At 44.4% G+C, this 17,718-nt stretch overlaps 1 protein-coding gene across 2 annotated transcripts in view; it reads right to left on the reverse strand.

Annotated features, from left to right (window-relative positions):
* Positions 1-17,718, reverse strand: part of CTNNBL1 (catenin beta like 1) — a 297,567-nt gene that overhangs the window by 156,554 nt on the left and 123,295 nt on the right. The window contains exon 1 of one of the 2 annotated variants that reach the window (XM_030212602.1): positions 14,702-14,899. The exons of the other annotated variant lie outside the window; for it this stretch is intronic. Coding sequence (XP_030068462.1) covers positions 14,702-14,731 — 30 coding nt within the window. The 5' untranslated portion in view covers positions 14,732-14,899. Of the gene's footprint in view, positions 1-14,701; positions 14,900-17,718 lie in introns of those variants that run through there. 2 annotated transcript variants of the gene reach the window in all.

A 17,718-nucleotide genomic window follows, 5' to 3' on the forward strand; every position in this document is an offset into this window, starting at 1 on the left:
GAGGATCCATTTCTTCTGAACAGGATTCCTTTATGTTTATCCCACGCTTGTTTGAATTCCGTTACCATTTCCATCTCCACCACCTCCCTCGAGAGGGCATTCCAAGTATCCACCACTCTCTCCGTGAAAAAGTACTTCAGCATTTTTCTTGAGTCTGCATTTAAATACCTATTTCCCCTCTCGCCTTTCTTCCAAAGTATACATATTGAGATCTTTAAGTCTGTCCCCATAAGCTTTATGACAAAGACCACTGACCATTTTAGTAGCCGCCCAATGAACTGAATCCATCCCGTTTATCATCTTTTTGAAGGTGCAGTCTCCATAATTGTACACAATATTCTAAACGAGGCCTCACTAGAGTCTTATACATGGACATCATCACTTCCTTTTTCCTACTGGCCATTCCTTTCCCTATGCACCCAAGCATTGCTCTAGCTTTCACCATCACATTTTCTACCTGTTTGGCCACCTTAAGATCAACAAATACGATCACACAGAAATTTTACCCATCCCAGTCCCTTCCCCACTGGAATGTCCTCTATTCAGGCCTGTCCCCTTTACTAAAATAATCCGACTTCTGATAAAATAGCCCAACTTAACAGTAGCCCATGTTGATAACTTCCCTTCTCAGTACTGAAATCCCCATAAGCACTATCAACCATAGCCATTAATTTTTTTTTACTGCTATTATAATTGCTAAGCTAGCTTAGAAACACAAGAAAAGGACAGGTAGGCTGGCCAGGCACTACATTTCTGCAGGAACACCGCAGACCTGTACCTATCCCCATGAAACTGGAGGAGATCCCCGCAGGAGTCCTGTGGAGCTGGTGGGGATTTCCGCTAGCCCCGTTCCTGTGCAGCTCTCTCGATCACACCCTACTCCAATAATTGGTTGTTAGCACCTAATTGACTAGTTTCTGCATGCCTCTGGAACCTGCACCCAAATTTTGGCACCCTATAAAGAGTCCGGGGTAAATGCTTGACACCACCAATCTGTTTTGTAATCCATTTCTTTGCATTATTCCATCCAGTCACTGTCATGGTAAGCAGGGCTGCATGGGCAAGTGGGACAAATATCCTTTACATGGCCACTCAGTTTTCCACCTAGCATATAATTAATATGACAATATTTGCTTTGTCCTGAAAAATGAGAGAGAATTACTTCTAGACTTTTAACCTGATACAAAAACACAATGGATTCTAAAAAATTAACACGTGGCTCAAAGCAAATTCGATTACAAGCCCAATGAAGAAATCGATGAACGAGTGCTGTATTGGACTCAAGCACAAGAGTACGTGGCTTCCTAACCATGAAGCCTTCCTCCTACATCTGACCCAACTGTTTTGGATTTAATCAACTCCCCATTCCGTCATATGTTTTGGCTGTGTCTGTCATTATTAGATTGTAAGATTAAGGAGACTGTGCATTAAGTGTTGTCCGTAAAGTGACACAAATATTACTACACTGACAGTACTTTAAAAAAAAAATCAATACTATTTCAGCAATATGCCAGCATCTAGCCTGTCGTTCCAGAAGGGGAACGTTAAAAGCCTTCACTCCACACTCTTCTAACCCAATTAAAAAATGTAACAGATCTTTAAATGATTCTTTCAATAGAAATCTAATTTTTAGAAAGCCAGTTTGCATATTCTAGGTAACAAAGCGACGAATAGAGGGGTAGGAGCCATTACAGGGTTTGGAATGACATTTTATACACAACCCTCACACAGAAGGTAGAAAATCTTGCTGTTAAGAATTCCAAGAACTAAAACTAATGTTATAGCCTGCTAAAACCTGGAGGGATTGGGGAAGAGCAGTCACCATCCGGAAATAACTGAAACCCAGAGCAGATTTGAGTAGCCTAACAGAGCAGAGGGCTGAGAACAAGGAAAGCCTGGTTCAAACCCCACAACCCTCCACTGCTTCAGGTATAAACTTAGAGCCCTATTTACTAAGGTGTGCTAGCGTTTTTAGCACGTGCTAACCGTGTAGAAACCCACAGGAATACTATAGGCACCTACACGGTTAGCGTGCTAGTAAACAGGGCCCTTAGAGACGACATGAAAATACATAGAGGCACATTTTCAAAGAACTTAGCCTTCCAAAGTTCCATAGGTTTCTATGGAACTTTGGAAGGCTAAGTGCTTTGAAAATATGCCTCATACTGTACATGAATGTAACTTGTCTTGAGCTACAAATAAAAAAAATAAAATAAGCCTGAGCTATATCCAAAATCCCTTCCCTACAAATGTTTTACAGCATTATAACTGGTTTACAGATGTTACACAATAACAAGTACATCTTAATTGTGCTGAGAGTGACGGCATGTAAATAAAATACCTCTGAGCAAACCACTGAACAAACCCTGTATTTTGAAACGCATTCGTGCTGGGAGCTTTAAAATCTTTCAAGGAGGGAAAAGGTAAGAGATATCAATAAAGTGCTTTGTTTATGCACATGAGAAATCTGTTATACATTCGAGGCAAAGTCACCTCATTACTGCAGTGCTCAAGAAAAATCGCCTGCTAGAGAAATTTCAGAATTAATCAAAAGGCGATATTGAGCCCTTGGTGGCTGGTTCACCTCCAGTTGCATCCAGCTGTAAAAGAGCTATCAGGAAGAGACAGCCATTACTTGCCAATTTAGCACAACTGGAGAAGGCAAGCCTCAAACCTCCAGTGATCGCTCTCCAACAGCCTCTTAATCTTGCTCCTAACACCTGTATTAAGCCGAACTGCCATCAATCCTGCCTCTCGCTGCTCAGAATGCAAGACACTTTAAAGCATCACATAATTCTAAACCAGAAGGACAAAGAGAGCTCACCCAGGATTTCTCACCTCCTAGGAAAACGTACATATTAAAACATTTTGGATGCAGAGACTTTCTCATCGATATACATTTGTATTTAACATAACATTTATTTCAGTTAATCTTTCCCAAAGACAAGGCTGACTCAAGGGTATCTGACACCCTAGCACAACCTTCGGCAGTGGCCCCAACCCTGGTCCCACCTCCCACCACCACTAACGTTCTCTCTAAGCTGAGAGGGAGTCCTCCACCGTTTCACATTTTCAATAGTGGGGAAAAGGAAAGCTCTAGAGGACTCCAGAGGACCTGCCTGTCCCTAACCACCGAAAACAATACTGATGTACCACCACCCACTGCCAGCAATGCAGCTGGAACACTCCTGCACAGCTTGGGCGGGGGGGGGGGAACATTCACTACCATGAATTTATGGCTCATGGTGTCCAGCGTCTCTCTCTTTCCTTACTTACCAACCCCTTACCCTCACCCCGCATGCTCAAGGCCCTGGGCCAGCTGCAATGTATCTTCCATGGTGACTACCACATCCCTCCCCCAATGAAAGGAAGTTAATACGCTGAAAACCTTGGGATGGGTAGAGGGAGGGAGGGAAGGAAGGAAAGCGAGTTATGCTGGGAGACCACTGTGAGTTAGGAGAGAAGAGATCATGAAGACTAAGTGCCAGGGCCTTCCCCTAAATTGTGCCATCCTAGGTGGCTGCCTAGTCTGACGGGGGGGGGGGGGGGGGGGGGGGGGGGAATAGGCCAGCCCTGCCCAGAGAGGGCATTTCCAAACAAAACTCACCTTGACTATCACCTACTAGTCAAATTCAATTTCAAGCTAAATCTAGATTACCTTAATGGGCCTCTACCTTTGCTCCTTAAATTGCCCCACCCATAAATCAGAGAAATCTACACTCCTGCTTCAATACAACCAATAACCAGTTGAGAGACATAATGAGGCATATTTTCAAAGCACTTAGCTTTCCAAAGTTCCATAGGTTTCTATGGAACTTTGGAAGGCTAAGTGCTTTGAAAATATGCCTCTTGGTAAACTTGCTAACCTATTTTTATAGCACTCAATCAGAGTAACATAGTAGATGACGGCAGACAAAGACCTGGGCAGACTGGATGGACCATACAGGTCTTTACCTGCCATCATTTACTATATTATTCAATTAATCAGCCAATAAGAACAAGTAAAATATTATGAAAACCTTGATAAATATAGAACAGTACATACAAAGTCAAGACGTGAGAAACCATGATGCTAATTAAATCCAGGAACAATACAAAAAGACAGTGATTCCTTCCATAAGACCTATCCAATCTGCCCTTCCACTCCACTGCTAAGTTCTACAATTTTTTCCTCTCCCTTACAGATCCTCCATATTATCTTGAATTCAGATACAAGTCTCCACAACCTCCACTGGCAGACTGTTCCAACCATCCACTGACCCTTCTGTAAAGGAAACTTCCATTGATTACACCCGAGTTTAACTCCTTTCACCCTCGTGTTATAACTCCTTGATCCAGAACTTTTCCTATCTCCCTTACATTTATACCATGGAAGCATTTGAAACGCGTCTCGCATTTCCTCTTTCCCACCTTTTTTGGGTTTTTTTCAGCATATCCATATTTTAGATCTTTAAGTCTATCTTCATTAAGACCATTAGTCATTTTAATAGTTGCCCTTACTAAAGGCTTATCACCTCCTATTCCCCTACCCACCCCAAGCATCCTTCTGGCTTCTGCCATCACTTCTTGTATTTGATTTATGTTTATGTTTATTAAAATTTGTTATACTGCCCTATCCGAATAAACAGGTCAGGGCAAATTACAAAAACTAAAATACAAATAATATTAAATACAGAAGGGAAGAACAGAAACAGAATTCCATTAAAAATAGAAAAGATAACATGCAAAAGAAGGCAAACAGGACTAAAATATTAGATACTATATCAGATATCCTAGTCAAGAAACAAAACCCTACCGAGAGTTAGTACTACTACTACTACTTAACATTTCTAGAGCGCTACCAGGGTTACGCAGCGCTGTACAATTTAACATAGAGGGACAGTCCCTGCTCAAAGAGCTTACAATCTAATAGACAAGTGAACGGTCGGTCCGATAGGGGCAGTCAAATTGGGGCAGTCTGGATTCACTGAACGGTAAGGGTTAGGTGCCGAACGCAGCATTGAAGAGGTGGGCTTTAAGCAAAGACTTGAAGACGGGCAGGGAGGGGGCTTGGCGTAAGGGCTCAGGAAGGTTGTTCCAAGCATAGGGTGAGGCGAGGCAGAATGAGCAGAGCCTGGAGTTGGCGATGGTGGAGAAGGGTACTGAGAGAAGGGATTTATCCTGTGAACGGAGGTTACGGGCGGGAACGTAAGGGGAGATGAGGGTAGAAAGATAGTGAGGGGCAGCAGACTGAGTGCATTTGTAGGTAAGAAGGAGAAGCTTGAATTGAATGCGGTATCTGATCGGAAGCCAGTGAAGTGACCTGAGGAGAGGGGTGATATGAGTATATCGGTTCTGGCGGAATATGAGACGTGCAGCAGAGTTCTGAACAGATTGAAGGGGGGATAGATGGCTAAGTGGGAGGCCGGTGAGGAGTAAGTTGCAGTAGTCCAGGCGAGAGGTAATGAGAGCGTGGACAAATGCAATAGAGAAAAAGTGTGCTTTTAACAAACTAAATGTTTTCAGAGGGTTCAGAATAAATAGAGGGTGCTAAATCATTCCACAGTTTGGGTCCATGAAAGTAAAAGGCAGAGGGTCAAGTAGATTCTAGATGTATACCATATGTTTTTATGCCTTAATATTGCCCTCTAAGCTCCCATTGTCTCCTTCCAATGTTTCAATGTTTGTGTTCCATTGTTACATTCTTTAACGACACTTTGATTGTCTCGCATAACTCTGCACAATGTAATCCATAACCAATTTGTAACAAATTGTATTTCCATCATTCATTTCATATTGTAAGCCACACTGAGCCCGCAAAAAGGTGGGAAAATGTGGGATACAAATGCAATAAATAAATAAATAGATTCTAGATGTGAAGATTTTGGAGGTGAGACAACTAAACAGTGAGAATACAGTGATCGTAAATATCTTATAGGAGTGTAAGGGATAATCATGGATGAGAGAAAGGAAGACAGATCACTGTGATTTGATTTATGAACCAAGCAGAGAATTTTAAAGCAAGATCGATAAGGGAAAGGCAGTCAGTAAAGTCATAGAAACAAAGGAGTGACATAAAACAGAAAATATTATACCCGAATGATCTCTCGCTATCGCTTTGCTGCCCAATCAGTATCCGATGTTCTTCTATTGTTTTGTTGTTCTTTGCCATTGTTTTATTCTCCTTAACGATACCTGGACTTTGTTTTAACTTAACGCCTCATAATGTAACCATAATTATGTTGTAACAGATTGTACTTCCATCACGACAATGTATTGTAAGCCACACTGAGCCCGCAAATAGGTGGGAAAATGTGGGATACAAATGCAATAAAATAACTAAATAAAAAATCCGAATGCTTAGCCCTACAGAGGAAGAGGGCAGCTGGATTGTGACGTGTTTTCAGTCTTTTTAGCTAAGAGTTTGGGAGTCCAGCATAAATAGAGTTACCGTAATCGAATTTAGAAATGGCAAAGGCATGAACCAGAGAGTGCAAAGAGGGAAAGTCAAAATATGAATGAATGGAAGAGAGTCTGCGGAGAGAGCAGAAACCTGATTTGAGGACAGAAGACATGTGTTGAATGAACAATAGTTGCGAGTCTAATATGAGACCCAGATAACGAAAAGAACTGACCGATTGAACTATACCACAAAGACCAAAGCAAGTGAAACTCTCACATATACCCAGAAATGTAAATTAATGCCTTCTGTTTTATTATTATCATGTATTCCATTACCATGCAACCCAAAATCCTTCTATAACACCAAATGTCTACTCTCTTCTCATTTCCACTATCCATGATGTATAGTAAGCCACATTGAGCCTGCAAAGAGGTGGGAAAATGTGGTATACAAATGCAATAAATACATCCTATATAATAATTCTCACCTCCAACAGGATGTGCTTGGGACCGTGCCTGCCGGAAGTGGTCTGCTAGGCAGGCAAGCACTGACCTCAGTGACAGACAATTTGGCAAAGCAAAACTATCTGAGTGCTGGCCATTAGGACACAGGGCTGATAGGAGAGTTTTAAAAGACTGAAGGAACTGAAAGTGTTAAATGGGGGGAGGGGGGAAGTTCTGAACGACTGAAAGACATGAACATTTGGGAAAGGAAAACAATCTGAATGCTGGCCATTAGGACACAGGGTAGATAGGAGAGTTTTAAAAGACTGAAGGAAACCAAAGTGTTAAACTGGAGAAGGGGGGGGGGAGTTGTGAATGACTGAAAGACATGCAAATTTGGGACAGGAAAACAATCTCAATGCTGGCCATTAGCACATAGGGTACATAGGACAGTTTTAAAAGACTGAAGGAACCAAAAGTGTTCGGGGGGGGGGGGGGGGGGGGGGGGGGCAAGTTCTAAATGAATGAAAGAAATGAAAATTTACGAGAGGAACACAATCTGAATGCCGGGCATTTGTACACAGGGTAGATAGGACACTTTAAAAAAAAAATGAAGGACGTGAAAGTATTACATCGGGGGAGGGGTCAGGAGGAAAGCGGTGGGGTATCCGGATACTGGGCGTTAGGGCCAAAGGGGTACATAGACTTTTGAAAGCCTTAAGGAACCCAAAGTGTGGGAAGGAGGAGGAAAAGGAGGGGAGGGAACGGGGTGAGGGGCATTAGGAACAGGGGAGGGGGCCCTGTCAAACACTCTCATTCTCACACACACACTGTCACACAGACAGTCTCACTCTGTCACACACCCGCACATTCACTCTGGCTCTCTCTCTCTCAAACATACACACTCCCAGGAAAACCTTCCTAGCGCCCGTTTCATTCGTTCCAGAAACGGGCCTTTTTTACTAGTAAATAAATAAATAAACCAATCAGTTGAAAAGGGTCAGAGGAATCAAAGGAATTGGGAAAGAACCAGTGATTCAACAGGCAGTAGGGTTAAGGACTAGGCAATGTTCAGAAAGCCCTGACAGAATGGAGCTGAGACACGATTGTACTTTAGAAAGCTCAACTTGGTGTGGGGAAAAAAACAGAAAAATATCGCCTGCTTAAATACAGAAGTTTACGCTTAGATCTTGCAGCAGAAAAGATAGCAGTCAAAGGAAAATACTGAACAGAAGGAGGGGAGAGAACAGGCCATTTTTTGGAGCACCTTAGTAAAAGGGCCCCCAAGTTACTAAACTGGGGTTAACAGTAAATCACGTCTTAGCGGTAGTCCACATCGGTAAATTCCCCCTTCAGATGTTACCCTACTCTAGGCCCACTCTACAAAATGATCTATTTAAAGTTCTGAAAGGTTCTTTAGAAAATGTAGTGCGTGCAGAAGTTGTAACGTGTCCAGTATATTTGGTTGGTCTAAAAAAAAGAGGTCGATGAAGAGTAATGAACGCATCCTTCTGTTTTGATTTCTCTGCGACTAAGGTTTAATACTTTTGATTCTGAAGAGCCAACCTAGTTGAAGAAAATTAAACATTCCTTTTTCACGCATCATGAGCTAGGGAAACCGTTCTGATTGTGATATGATTGCTGCTGGTAAAGGGCCACACTGGCTGCATCACAGCTCTATAATTGGAAAACTGTGAATAACCTAATTTAAAATATGAAACATACAGGCGTGGTGATTAAGAGAACAAAGAAACCAATGCAAAACATAACTGAATAGGGAAATCAAACCACTGAAATTTTAGTTCAGTTCCAGTCGCAAGTGAAGCTGTTACCATTTGATTTTGGTCCAGGCAATAAAGATTCAGTAATTGGTCAGCACACCTTCAGCTCCTTTTCACAGGAGAATATTTTAAACATGAGCGTATTATAAATTACTATTTTCAGATCACATTATTTCTGAAATGTGTCATTCCTTATTCTGCTGCCTTCTCCGCTATAGCAGGAGCTGTGGACAGTTGATTAAACATGAGATCCTCTGCTGTGAGATTTTGTAAACTTGGACAGAACACTTTCTCCCTAATTCTATACATGGCGCTTTAAACTGACATGCATATTTGGGTACGCGCCCAATTTCCATGTGCAATAGAATTGCTTAACAAGCCAATTAGCACCGATCATTGAGCGCTAATTGGCAATAATTGGAATTTGTCTGCTCATCTTTACAGTCAGTATTCTAAAGATGCACATGTAAAGTTTTACGCAAGGATCTGAAAAGGGGCGTGGCCATGGGAAGGGCACAGTTGTTCCTGGAATTTGTACACAGTGTTACAGAATAAGGCTGATCTGTGCCTAATTTAGGTGCGAGCATTTACACCAGGTGCAGATTCCAGTGCCAAACGCTATTCTATGAAACAAAACCCAACTTAAGTGCTTCGTTTATAGAATAGCGTTGAGTGCCATATACAGAATCTAGCCCTTTCCCTTCACAAAAGGAACAAGACTAATACCTCTCCTCTTCACATGACTCTTTCATGTAATGGTTTTAATACAGTAACATAAGAAACGATGGCCGGCGAGACCAACATGGTCCATCCAGTCTGCTTGGAAAGGTGGCCAGGGTTGTACAGATAACCCAACCCCCCCCCCCCCCCCCCCATGACACCTTTTTTTTTTTTTAATCTGTAAATCTTTTTATTATTAACAAAATTCCTTGATACATGATTTTCTCTCCTCACATGCTATTCTTGACCCACTACAATCTGGTTTTCACCCTCTCCACTCAACCGAAACTGCGCTTATTAAAGTCTCCAATGACCTATTACTGGCTAAATCCAGAGGTCAATATTCCATCCTCATTCTTCTTGATCTTTCCGCTGCTTTTGACACTGTCGATCACAGCATACTTCTCGATACCCTGTCCTCACCTGGATTCAAGGGCTCTGTCCTTTCCTGGTTCTCTTCCAACCTCTCCCTCCGCACCTTTAGTGTTCACTCTGGTGGATCCTCTTCTACTTCTATCTCTCTGCCTGTTGGCGTACCTCAGAGTTCTGTTCTTGGTCCCCTCCTCTTTTCTATCTACACTTCTTCCCTTGGTTCATTAATCTCATCCCATGGCTTTTCCTACCATCTCTATGCTGATGACTCCCAAATCTACCTTTCTACCCCTGATATCTCACCTTGCATCCAAACCAAAGTTTCAGCGTGCTTGTCTGACATTGCTGTCTGGATGTCTCAACGCCACCTGAAATTAAATATGACCAAAACCGAGCTTCTCATTTTCCCCCCCCCCCCCAAACCCACCTCCCACTCCCCCCGTTTTCTATTTCTGTTGATGGCTCTCTCATTCTCCCTGTCTCCTCAGCTCGAAACCTTGGGGTCATCTTTGACTCTTCTCTCTCCTTCTCTGCTCATATCCAGCAGATTGCCAAGACCTGTCGTTTCTTTCTTTACAACATCCATAAAATCCGCCACTTTCTTTCCAAGCACTCTACCAAAACCCTCATCCAAACCCTTGTAGTCTCGTTTAGACTACTGCAATCTGCTTCTTGCTGGCCTCCCACTTAGTCACCTCTCCCCCCTCCAGTCGGTTCAAAACTCTGCTGCCCGTCTCGTCTTCCACCAGGGTCGCTTTACTCATACTACCCCTCTCCTCAAGACCCTTCACTGGCTCCCTATCCGTTTTCGCATCCTGTTCAAACTTCTTCTACTAACCTATAAATGTACTCACTCTGCTGCTCCCCAGTATCTCTCCACACTTGTCCTTCCCTACACCCCTTCCCGTGCACTCCGCTCCATGGATAAATCCTTCTTATCTGTTCCCTTCTCCACTACTGCCAACTCCAGACTTCGCGCCTTCTGTCTCGCTGCACCCTACGCCTGGAATAAACTTCCTGAGCCCCTACATCTTGCCCAATCCTTGGCCAACTTTAAATCTAGACTGAAAGCCCACCTCTTTAACATTGCTTTTGACTCGTAACCACTTGTAACCACTCGCCTCCACCTACCCTCCTCTCTTCCTTCCCGTTCACATTAATTGACTTGATTTGCTTACTTTATTTATTTTTTTGTCTATTAGATTGTAAGCTCTTTGAGCAGGGAATGTCTTTCTTCTATGTTTGTGCAGCGCTGCATACGCCTTGTAGCGCTATAGAAATGCTAAATAGTAGTAGTAGTAACATCAAGAAAACACAAATATGTATATCAGTGAGTACCACGCCTGCAGCAACCAAATACACTCAAACTTTTCCAGCCAGCTTTTTTAAAGTGTGAAAGTCATTAATGCTGTGCATCAAGTTGGTGACAATGGAGAAATTAGACCTTACCTGCTAATTTGGAGTGGAGGAGTGGCCTAGTGGTTAGGGTGGTAGACTTTGGTCCTGGAAAACTGAGGAACTGAGTTCGATTCCCACTTCAGGCACAGGCAGCTCCTTGTGACTCTGGGCAAGTCACTTAACCCTCCATTGCCCCATGTAAGCCGCATTGAGCCTGCCATGAGTGGGAAAGCGCAGGGTACAAATGTAACAAAAAAAAAAATTTGCTTTCCTTTGGAAAGGTAACAAATGGTGCTTTTTTTTCTCAATCAAAAGTGAAAGTGGCTGCCTCTCCCAAAGGCTAAACACCTTTCCTCTGAAAGGGTTAGCCCTTCCCTGCACCAATGGGAGATGGGGAAGAAGTGGGGGAGGGACCCGGGACCCTTGAGTTTAGCACCCCAGAGGCTGGAGATGAAAAAATTGCTCTCTTCCTAGCCTCTATACTGGATTCCCCATGCACAGAAGGAGACTGAGAAAATACTGAGGCTAGGGTCACATGGCCAGGGCTCTTATTGGCTCTACAGTCGGAGGTTTCTTAGTCTCCACCTACTGGAAGGTGTGCACAACCCATCAGTCCAACCCTGGGCCGGTCCGGAGGGATGCTAAGGATGCAGTGTGATACGCGCTAATTTTATAACGGCATCTGGGCACCAAGATTAATTTAATTTTTTTCATTTTAATTTAATTTTAATTGAGGCATTTATAATCTGCTTAACCATCATGTTCAAGGCGGAGAACAATCTCACATTATAGGCAGGTACTCTCTCTGTCCCTAGAAGGTTCAAAATCTCGGTTATTGTACCCTAGGCAACGGAGGGTTAAGTGACTTGCCCAGTGGGAATCGAACCCAGAATACCGGTATCAAAGCCCATTAGACTAACCATTAGGCCACTCCTACATTCCAAGGCACCCAATTATGTGCAGCTAAATGTGGCATTTGTGTGTAAGCTGCATGTGTAAATTTTGGTCCTGCCCCACCCTCATGAAAGTCCCCCTTGCATTCATGCACTAACCCTCGGATTCTATACAAGGCACAGCGAATTGCGCACGCTCAATTTATGCATGCACTTTGAGTAACGAGCCAATCAGTGAAGATAATGGCTGATAACCAATTAGCACTAATTGGCAATAACTGGAATGTACACACGCATCTCTTTGGGCATATTCCAAAAAGAGACACAGGTAAATTCTAACATATGTAGCTGAAGCGTGGGCATGCCAGAACGCTCTTCAAATTTACGTGCTTGGTTACAGAATTCGAGGGAACGTGCCTACATTTAGGCTCAGGTTTTCAGTGACCTAAACAGAGGCACATTCCCTGGCCCTATGCACTATTCCATACAACATACCTAAGTTTAGATGTGCTTTATAGAATAACGCTAGGCGCTATTTTGAGGCGTGCCTATTTTACAAAATCTGGCCCTGATTGAGTTGCGTGCTCGGTGCTAGTCTAAGTGATGCACGCATCCAGCACTTGCACGCACAAGTGTATACTCACAGTGCTAGTATTATATAAGCACGCAAATGAAGGAGGAGGTAGACTTCGATTCCATCCCCTGCATTTATCCTATGCCTTTTTGAGTTCTGTCACTGTTTTTCTGCCCCACCACTTCCCACAGGCATTTACCACCCTCTCCATGAAAAAATACATCCCCTTATTTACCTACCAATGCACTGACCCAATAATTTGCTTCTGTATAGGTCGGTGGCAGGAGTACATGGTGAGTGCATCATCCACCCATGTTTTACTCTATACCCTCCACCCCACTGCATCTCCTCTCCTACCCCCCCCCCCCCCCCCCCCCCCAAGGTTCAGATCTCTTCTTTTCCTCCGGCCTATCCCAACACTGTCCACTGCTGGAGAGAAGAGAAAACAAGAAAAATCTGGCCCTACGAACAGAAGCAATCCACTGAGCTTATCTTTCCACCTAAACCGACTTCTACTCTCCCCCCATTCTCTATTTCTGTGGATAATATGCTCATCCTTCCCGTCTGATCGGCACGTAACCTTGGGGGTCATCTTCGACTCCTCCCTCTCCTTCTCTTCACATATTCAACAGACTGATAAAACCTGTCATTTCTTCCTCTATAACATCACCAAAATTCGCCCTTTCCTTTCTGAATACGCGACTAGAACCCTCATCCACACTCTTATCACCTCCCGCTTAGACTACTGCAACTTGCTTCTCACAGGTATCCCACTGAGCCATCTCTCTCCTCTTCAATCTGTTCAAAATTTGGCTGCACGACTAATATTCCGCCAGTGTCGTTATGCTCATATTAGCCCTCTCCTCAAGTCACTTCACTGGCTTCCTATCCGTTTCCACATACAGTTCAAACTCCTCTTATTGACCTATAAGTGCATTCACTCTGCAGCTCCTCAGTACCTCTCCACTCTGATCTCTCCCTACACTCCTCCCCGGGAACTCCGCTCGCTGAGAAAAACTCTCTTGTAACATATGAGGCATATTTTCAAAGCACTTAGCCTTCCAAAGTTCCATAGAAACCTATGGAACTTTGGAAGGCTAAGTGCTTTGAAAATATGCCTCATAGTAACATAGTAGATGACGGCAGAAAAAGACCTGCATGGTCCATCCAGTCTGCCCAACAAGATAAACTCATATGTGCTACTTTTTGTGTATACCCTACTTTGATTTGTACCTGTCCTTTTCAGGGCACAGACCGTGTAAGTCTGCCCAGCACTGTCCCCGCCTCCCACCACCGGCTCTGCCACCCAATCTCGGCTAAGCTCCTTAGGATCCATTCCCTCGGAACAGTCTGCACCCTTCTCCTCCACCTCTAACTCCGTGCCTTCTATCTTGCCACACCGTATGCCTGGAACAGACTTCCTGAGCCAGTACGTCAAGCCTCATCTCTGGCCGTCTTCAAATCTAAGCTAAAAACCCACTTTTCGATGCTGCTTTCAACTCCTAGCCCCTACTCCTTTTCATCCTCCCTTCAACTGTCCCTTATCCCTGATATATCCTGTCTGTCTGTCCTAATTAGATTGTAAGCTGTATTGAGCAGGGACTGTCTCTCCATGTTCTAGTGTAAAGCGCTGCGTACATCGGGTAGCGCTATAGAAATTATAAGTAGTAGTAGTGGCAATCACAGCAGAGAATAAAGCCCACTCCCATCCCTAGCCCCAATGAAGTGAGCCGCAGAGAAAAGAGCCCAGTTCATGTTCCATGAAGTTAAGCAGCAAAGAGAAAAGCCCAGCTCTGCCTCCCCAATCAACGTCTCACTGATGAGCAAAAAGATGGAGAGCCAGACCAAAGCCAGAGATAGGAGCCCTGTTCACACCTTACTAAAGCAAGCCAAGAATAAACCAGGGAGGAGCAGGACCAGACCATAGTGAAGCATCTCACAGTCAGCTAAAGAGGAACAGAAAGGCATATTTGGATTTTGAAGACATAACTCGCCGCCCCCCAGTCCCCCCCCCCCCCTTCTTGCCTAGTGGCCCCTTGTGAACTAAGCATGCCAGGCTCGTGCGCAGAGATCTAGCCGCGGGTTTCAGGAAATCCCGAGGCTTCAGCGGCCTTCCCCATCACTCATCAGACACTGACCTGGTAACTCAGCAGCTCGCCTACATCCATGCCGGGTAATATGAGCCCAAACTTCCTCCCGGTGAAGCACCCACAATGCCACGCGCTGCAGGAAAGGGAGGTACAACAGAGCGCGTCGTAACTTGGGGAAAATAGACGGTTAGTTACGTTAGATGGAAATAATAAATTCCAAACCTGCCGCGCTGCCGTAAAGCGAGGACGAGCGACGCCACGCAGTGCTGGAAAGTGAGAGGAGGACTTCCGCCACACTGACGTAAACCTTTAACGGATACCTGAGTATCAGAGAAGTACGTTTAGCTCCTTTTCACTTTGCTACTACTACTACTTATCATTTCTATAGCGCCACAAGGCATACGCAGCGCTGTACACCATACACAAAAAAGACAGTCCCTGCTCAAAGAGTTTATAATCTAGATAAGACAGGCAGACAGATTGTAAGCTCCTTTGAGCAGGGACTGTCCTTCTTTGTTAATTTGTACAGCGCTGCGTAACCCTAGAGTAGTGCTCTAGAAATGTTAAGTAGTAGTAGTAGTAGAACAATTAAGGGTAAGGGATAGAGTAAATATAGTAAACATAATAGATGACAGCAGAAAAAGACCTGCACGGTCCATCCAGTCTGCCCAAGAAGATAAATTCCTATGTGCTACTTTTTTATTTGTACCTGTCCTCTTCAGGGCACAGACCGTATAAGTCTGGCCAGCCCTATCCCCGCCTCCCAACCACCAACCCCGCCTCCCACCACCAGCTCTGGCACAGACTGTATAAGTCTGCCCAGCACTATCCTCGCCTCCCAACTACCAGTCCTGCCTCCAACCACCAGCTCTGGCACAGACCGTATAAGTCTGCCCAGCACTATCCCTGCCTCCCACCACCAGCTCTGGCACAGACCGTATAAGTCTGCCCAGTGTTGCCAGGTGGAAAATTTTTTTCCCACCCAAACGAGCCCAAATCCAGCCCAAAACCCGCCCAAACTCAAACCCCGCCCCTGACACCCCCACCCCCGCGTCATCAACCCCGCCGTCACCAGCCCCGCCTCCCCCGTCACCGGCCCCGCCCAACACGTCACTAACCCCGCCCAAAACGTCACTAACCCCGCCCCCCACGGCCGAAAATCCGCCTGAAAAACCGCGGAAAAGAAAAAAAAGAAGCCCAAAAAACCGCGACCCGCCGCGGGCAAAAATTTCCCGCGGCGGGTCGCGGAAAACCGCCCAATTGGGCGGTAAAACCGCCCACCTGGCAACACTGAGTCTGCCCAGCACTAGTCCCGCCTCCCAACCACCAGCCCCAGCACAGACCATATAAGTCTGCCCAGCACTAGCCCCGCCTCCATGTTATTCATTTTAAGGCCTACTACTATCATAGGAAGGTTTGTGAACTATCAGTCTTAAGCAAGGTAAACTATTTCAGATAAGGGAAGTTTTCAGGAAAAACAAACCACTTGTCTTCTTGCTTAAATGCTTAAAACCAAGGGTTCTCAACCCAGTCTTCAGGATGCAGCAAACCAGTCTAGCTCTCGAGGTATCCACAATGAATATGCATGAGATAAATCTGCATGCACTGCCTCCTTTGTATGCAAATCTATCTCATGCATATTCATTGTGGGTATCCTGAAAACCTTACTGGCTTGATGTGTCCTGAGGACTGGAACCATAAAATTAAACCGAGCAATTGATATCTGATGCTTTTACAGTTTATGTCATGGCTACTCAATTCCAGTCCTCCAGGTCCACAGGCAGGCCAGGTTTTCAGGAGATCCACAATATTAATGCTTGAGAGAGGTTTGTGTACCAAGGAGGCAGTGCATGCACATGTCTCTCATGCATGTTCATTGTTGATATCCTGAAAGCCTGGCCTGCCTGTGGACCTCGAGGGCCAGAATGGAGTAGCCCTTATGTTGAAAATGAGCAAGAAAGCTGCCAAGTGACCCATAAGTACATAAGTAATGCCACACTGGGAAAAGACCAAGGGTCCATCAAGCCCAGCATCCTGTCCATGACAGCGGCCAATCCAGGCCAAGGGCACCTGGCAAGCTTCCCAAACGTACAAACATTCTATACATGTTATTCCTGGAATTGTGGGTTTTCCCAAGTCCATTTAGTAGTGGTTTATGGACTTGTCCTTTAGGAAACCGTCTAACCCCTTTTTAAACTCTGCCAAGCTAACCGCCTTCACCACGTTCTCCGGCAACGAATTCCAGAGTTTAATTACGCGTTGGGTGAAGAAAACTTTTCTCTGATTTGTTTTAAATTTACCATCTTAAGTAGAGGAGTGTGGTAGCCGTGTTAGTCCACTCTTAAGGTTATCAATAGAAATCAAACAAAATAAAACATGGAAAAGAAAATAAGATGATACCTTTTTTATTGGACATAACTTAATACATTTCTTGATTAGCTTTCGAAGGTTGCCCTTCTTCGTCAGATCTGACAAAGAAGGGCAACCTTTGAAAGCTAATCAAGAAATGAATTAAGTTATGTCCAATAAAAAAGGTATCATCTTATTTTCTTTTCCATGTTTTATTTTGTTTGATTTCTACTGATAATTTTAAATTTACTACACTGTAGTTTCATCGCATGCCCCCTAGTCCTAGTATTTTTGAAAAGCGTGAACAGACGCTTCACATCCACCTGTTCCACTCCATCATTATTTTATATACCCAGTTTCAGGACGTGAGACGTTTTGGCCCATCCTGGTTTTAAACTTACTTTCTAATCTAAAGCAATGTGGTATTTAGTTCCTGAGTCTTCCCATTCTAATCAGAGCTGCTGGTCCCATAATGCACCAGAATAGGGTTGTTAGAAATCCAGGATTGGCCCAAAATTTCCTTCCTGGAACTGGGTAACTTGATCAGATTTGGCACTGAACCTGACCTGGTTTTGGGGTAGGGTGATCAGGGCAGTTGCTCAGGTTGCCCTGCGACAAAAAGGTGCCCAGCGTATCTCTTCTCCCCAGAGTTGCCAAGTTACCCTGTGCTGGGAGGGAGATGTTTTGGCCAGTCCTGAACTTATAGCTCAGAACAG

Source organism: Microcaecilia unicolor, chromosome 8 (assembly GCF_901765095.1).
Source record: "Microcaecilia unicolor chromosome 8, aMicUni1.1, whole genome shotgun sequence".
NCBI classification, from domain to species: domain Eukaryota; kingdom Metazoa; phylum Chordata; class Amphibia; order Gymnophiona; family Siphonopidae; genus Microcaecilia; species Microcaecilia unicolor.